This window comes from Ischnura elegans, chromosome 11 (assembly GCF_921293095.1).
Source record: "Ischnura elegans chromosome 11, ioIscEleg1.1, whole genome shotgun sequence".
Taxonomy (NCBI): domain Eukaryota; kingdom Metazoa; phylum Arthropoda; class Insecta; order Odonata; family Coenagrionidae; genus Ischnura; species Ischnura elegans.
The window spans coordinates 27,601,009-27,607,008 of NC_060256.1; the positions used below are offsets into that span (position 1 = coordinate 27,601,009).

At 36.0% G+C, this 6,000-nt stretch overlaps 1 protein-coding gene across 1 annotated transcript in view; it reads right to left on the minus strand.

Moving 5' to 3' along the window:
* The window catches only part of LOC124167549 (protocadherin Fat 3-like), a 100,821-nt gene extending 96,197 nt beyond the window's left edge, over positions 1-4,624 (minus strand). The window contains exons 1-2 of the mRNA XM_046545508.1: positions 4,526-4,624; positions 507-591 (exon numbers count right to left, since the gene is read on the minus strand). Of these exons, the coding sequence (XP_046401464.1) occupies positions 507-579 (73 nt within the window). The 5' untranslated portion in view covers positions 580-591; positions 4,526-4,624. The remainder of the gene's footprint in view (positions 1-506; positions 592-4,525) is intronic.
* Between the last annotated feature and the right edge of the window lie 1,376 nt (positions 4,625-6,000).

Here is a 6,000-nt window from a genome sequence, read left to right on the forward strand (position 1 = left end):
CGGATGGGACTTTAAGTCATGGAAAAAACATTTTGAAACCAGATTTATCGACTTAAATAACTTCTTTCGCGGGTATGATACACGTCGTTTTTTGCAAAAAGTTTTGATTGTGATATTTTTCAAATAAACCATTTTTAGATTGCTTTGAGGCAAAATGTAATTCGCTTCACTTCCTTGGCTACTCCCTAATTTTTAACGGAGTTTGCTTCATGCCACTCTGAAAATTGTCAACATTTTAATACAATTCAAGAAAAAATGGGAATTTATATTTTAATGCATGCGACCTTATTCAGAAATTATCCTTCATTGGAATTACATTACATGGCCTGTGACGTCAGAGTACATTTTCGCTCTACAGCGGTTCGAAAGAATTGCAACTCTAATAGATTATTTATTTACAATATGATTAAAAAGGGTTTTACACGAGGATCGACTCTGACTCAATTTTTTGATAAATCACTCAACACCTAGCTGGATCTTTCGTATTCATTAAGATATTTACTTACCAGCAGTAATACGAAGCACTAAGGCGAGGGAAATGGTGAAAAGGAAAAGATATCCTGCTTGTCCCTCAGCCATTGTGACGCCCTCCTGAAAGAGCAAGAAGAATATAATTAAATTATTTCTATGATTACAATGTTGATAAAATTAATCACTTGAAAAGAAAACCTTTCTCTTCTCATTAATCTAATTAAAATGTTCTGCACTGATATCGAAACATATAGCGCAGGTTAACAGAGCACTGTTTTTGTTTATGACTCAAATCCCTTACCAATCGTAAGGATGCAGAGAAAAAAATGTATCACTGGGAAAGCCAGTCTGCAACAGCAGGAAATATCATACACACTTCCTCTTCCACGGAGATGAAACTATCGGAAAGTTTAGATTCTTTGTAAAAGTGACTGGTTTGGTAAGACAGAATAATTTATCCGTTTATAGATATTTTCGCTCACATTCATGCAGTCATGAAAAAAATTGTTAATATAGTTCTGAGATAATCATCATATTTCAAGGTAAAATATAATATATTATGGCCCTAAATAGCATTTAACACAATAAGGACCGGGGTTATATGCATGTCTACCTAGAAGTACCACTACCCTCATTAATATGGGTGGTAATTATTTTAAATATTTCATTGTATATGTTAAAATGAATTGATAGCTTAATTAATAATAACCTTTCTCCTTATTTATCGATAAAACTGAGATTTATTTTTACAAATTATTTTAAAATACAAAATTTTAAATGAACAGCGGTCACGTCGCTCCAGTTTTCCCTTCCCTGGCCCACCACAAGCCACTCGGTATGGCAAACATGCTCCTTATTTCCTTTAAAAATATAATAGGGAATGTTAAATGCATAAATGTGCTGACTAAAAAATCAAGACGTCCAGATGTAATATAGTGTAGTGATTTCCATAATAAGACACGCGTTACCTTCACAAATAAAAATAGAAACGCTCAACCTGTCATTTTGACGTGTGTTGGTCATTTAAGGTATATAGGTGGTATAACTTAATTTCTACGTTAAAAAAATCAAATTATATTTTAGCAGAAAACGTACTACAAAATTAGCATTAAGAAATATTGAGACGACAGAAAAATATTCTAGGTAATATGATTAAGTAAAGTAAGTACGTAGGTCCTTCTAGTGTTAAAATATTTCTTAGCTTTTTTTCGATACATAAAATATATATTACGTACGAAAAAATGTAAGACGGCCCTCAAATCAGTTCAAATATTCCTTAGACTCAATGAATGCATGCAGTGACTCCAAAAATACATAGAATGATACCTCGCACCCTATTAAATCTGGTACTTTCCAAAACCGCCGCTATATTTTAAGATGGCGTCATTTCCGTGACCTGCGGCGCACGGAGTAAAACTTAAGCCTCATCACTGTCAACACTGGTCTTTTTTGAATGAATACAACACGATACACAAGTCTGGGCTGAAAATAGGATTAAAATAATTTTCTAAAAATATTTCTTCCCCGCTACATTCACTTTCCAGCATCCAGCCCCTATTGAGTGCTGCTGAGGGTGCTAAGAGAAAATCGCGTTGGTAGGTCCAAGGAACAGCTGTACCAAATTTCATGCTTGCTTCATCAAATTCAACGTTTAAAGCTGCGTCACGATGATTAGTTGAGTACTAACTCCATGGTATTGACGATGACTCTGCCACCTAGCGGTTAAGTTTGGTAAATGACTAAAACCCATTTCTCACTTCTGAAGTTTCTTTATCTATCTAATAATCTAGAAAGAACAATTTGGGAATAATTTTGGCGATGAATGTAGATAAATGAGTAAATAGATCAAAGGGAGAGTTAAACAAGCACAATCTTAAATTATGCATCCGTGATGGATGGATCCGTCATGCCAAAATGGTCTGAACTCGTCGATCAACCTTCGGAGTTGGAGTTGGAGTTTTACACGGCAATTTTTTCGCGAAAGTTCACGAAATCTGGCGCATGCGCATGTAATTCAGGTGAGATGGTTCGGGGAATGCGAAGCTTTACTAATAAAAAGCAACTAATTACAGGTAATCCCAAATATTTTATGTCAACTCACAACAACCTTCGCGCAAGGACCGTGCACCCAAATTTACGACGCAAGTCCTGCCTTTGCAAATGTATTCAAAAGAAATAGAAGATATGGATGACATTGTAGTAGGAAGAAGAAATGGATTAGGAAACGTCATAAGACTAGTTTACAGCTGCCTGAATTACAAGGCAAGTTTCCTCACTTGAGTTCAGAGATTATTAACACCAGTGGCGCAGCGACGGGGGGGGGGGGGTTTGGGGGATAACCCCCCCACCCCCCCAGAGCTCAGAAAAATTTTAAAGTTTAATCCATTTCACTTAATTGGATTGATATTACTAATAGAATAGTGTAATATTTGATAAAATATCCCTCAGAAAGCCGTAAAACTCGCCATTTTGAACCATTTATCTTAAAATTCCGCAATTTATTAATCTCGCACCTGCCGCTGCTGGGTATTCCATACCCCCACACACCCCCATATTAATTGCACCTAAACCCTCCCCCCCCAGCCTTAATTCCTGGCTGCGCCCCTGATTAACACTACTCTATTCAATTATCGGGAAAATGCTCTCTCGATTGAGTATGGGGCACTCTTTTCTAATGCACTCGGCTAATATATTATCGAAGAAAAAATAATCCGTCAAATTGAAAATTGCTATTTTCTACTCCCGTGTGAAGCATATCCTAACTGAATGTGGTAACTATGGGACGGTACGAAATAATTTATTTTTCGACGATTTTAATTCCATATTTAATCTTGATTACCTACTTAATTGCAGGAAAAATTTAGAAGTTGATAAATACCGTAAGTTGCAAAATAACCTTCACTTTTGTCGCATCCTAAAACCAAATACTACTATTACTACTACTAGTGTGATCAATTTAAAAAACACATATTTAAGATAGATTAAAAATCTACCAGCCGCAGCAAAATAATTTGTTCATTTTAAATACGCATGATATGGATATAACACATTCAGAGTGGTAGTACATAACGAATTCAATCAGATATTGCTTAACAGAAGTAAAAGTTACGTCAATATACAAAATAAAGATGATATTTAAAAATAATTTACTGAGGACAATATTAATGAAAATGAAAGAAAATTACATTGAGTTTAAATACGACAAACTTAAAAATATTGTCAATGAACAAAAATTTTTACTTAACATTTTAAAGTGTATTGGTGTAAAATATTTCATTTTATACTGGGTAATTTAATCGTATATATTTTATTGTACGATGAGTACTGAAATGGGGTACTGTACGCATGAAAAATGGAAAATTTTGATAAAAAATAATATATTTAAATGATGTCACCTGCTGAGAAATTCTAGACGACTTAGCGATGAACTTCAGATTCCTTTCATTTTATAAGAATGAATTTTTTGTACTTTTTGCGTTTTCTAAATACATTATTATTAATTATTTTCGATATCTTACGACGTAATATGCGTGATTGGGGTCATCACCTCAGCAACAAAGGATGCAGAGCCTTTACTACCATTGCTAAGAGGCGGAGACGTTATATCATAAAATATATGATGGCCAGCACAGATTGGCTACTGCAAAGTTTCACTCTCCTGAGTCACAAGGAAATGGAAACACGGCGGACGCATATTTTGGAAAAAAAATAGACAGTGATGCCTAGTTTAACCACTATTCTTGAATATATTGGCGTCCGTGAGCCGTAATTTGACACATAATTGCTACCAATTACCTACCTTGGACTTGTAATAGAGCAAACTTGTGATGTAGGATGAAGAAGAGAGCCCACGGGCAAGGCAAAGAAATCGGTGCCCTCAATTCGACACTTATAGAAGGCAAAATCACTATAAGCTGATAGAATAAATTTTGAATAGAAAGTGTATATTTTGTCTCCATTTCCTGAAAATGTAACCCACATGATCCCCGAATTCTGGCACTGATAAAGTTGCTGCTGAAACTGTCCTCTAAAAAATAATTTAATAATCGCTCACCTTTTTGGGGAAATATATCCTTGTTAAAAAGAACTCCGTGCAACGCACACCTGAGGTCCACTTATCTCGACGGAAAAGCAACTAAGCGATCGGAATCGAGAGCATCGAAGATGAGTCTACAGTCTGGAAGCTTATCTGAGCATCGGATTAGATAGCGAAGATAAGAGTAAGTACCAACACTGATAATATTAAAAGCATCGGTGTTCCTATCATTTTCTCTTCATCCTCAAAACACACGAAGCCAATGGGTAGTGGTGGTTTGTTGGTCAGAATCCTATCCAGGAGGCCTTGTTTCAAAATTAAAATATTCCGGGACTATCCGCGGTGATAACTTTTCGGAGTCACCCCCAATTCACAAATTGTGCGAAAAATCCGCAGAGAAAAAATCATCCGCCCTGACCGGGATTCGAACCCGGAGAAAAACGACGCCTCCACAGAGAAGAATGACGCCATAGTAGCTTAACTGGATAAAGTACTCGACCGGAAATCGGGGGATCCGGAGTCGAATCCCGGTCAGGGCGTATGATTTGTTTTCCCTGTAGATTTTTCGCTAACTTGTTTCAAAAGCCGGAAAAGGAAGAATTATCAAAGATATCTCGATCATGCAATAGATTCTACTTGAAAATTTTTTTATTCGTACACGCACAATATATTAATTTTAATAAATTAATACAAGCACGAAGATACTAAAAAGAAATACTAGAAATCCCCTAGCCATGATTAGCAATGGCGTGTTGTATTCTATTGTTATAAAAATTGAAAAGGAAAAGCTCCACGAGGAAGACCATGAGATAAGTACTTAAGATAGAAAAAATCAGGCTATCTCGTAGGAAATATGGCAGCTGCATTTTCTTAAGAAATGGATTGATTGCCTCAGATTGATCGCCTTGACCGATCGACAATGCAAATGAAATATTGTAAGAGAAGAATCCAAATAGTGGATTATTTAGCGGAAACCCAACCCATGGAACTCATACGAGTTTGACCAAGTTAGCCTCAACGTAATCCAACGTTGCCCAAGCCTACGGTGACCAAGTTAGCAGCGCATATATGCTCTAACAACTTATTAAGTAAAATTCTTTCCCTGTAGAAAAGAATCCTGAAAGATGAGCCTGTAAAAATAATTTGCTAGTACAAATTACGTCATAGAAGAACCTTCTCATCTGCGATATACTATATTTCTTGAAGAAGGATCTATCGGGCCCCTGTACCCTGTTATCCTCACCTGAGCAGCTTGAGCCTTAGATGGATTACTGAAGAGGCTTCTATCCCTAAAAAATTCGCATATTTCCTAAGAATGCTATTTCCCTGAAAATTTACCCATTTCACATTATGAAACGCTATTTAAAAAAAAAACAAAAAAATCAAGTAGGTATATTTTTTATAGCTAAGTATCCCACCTAACACTGATCACATTCTACAAATAGTTGTACTGCTGTGTAAGAGCAGTTAAGCCAGTTCAGATTCAACCAGTG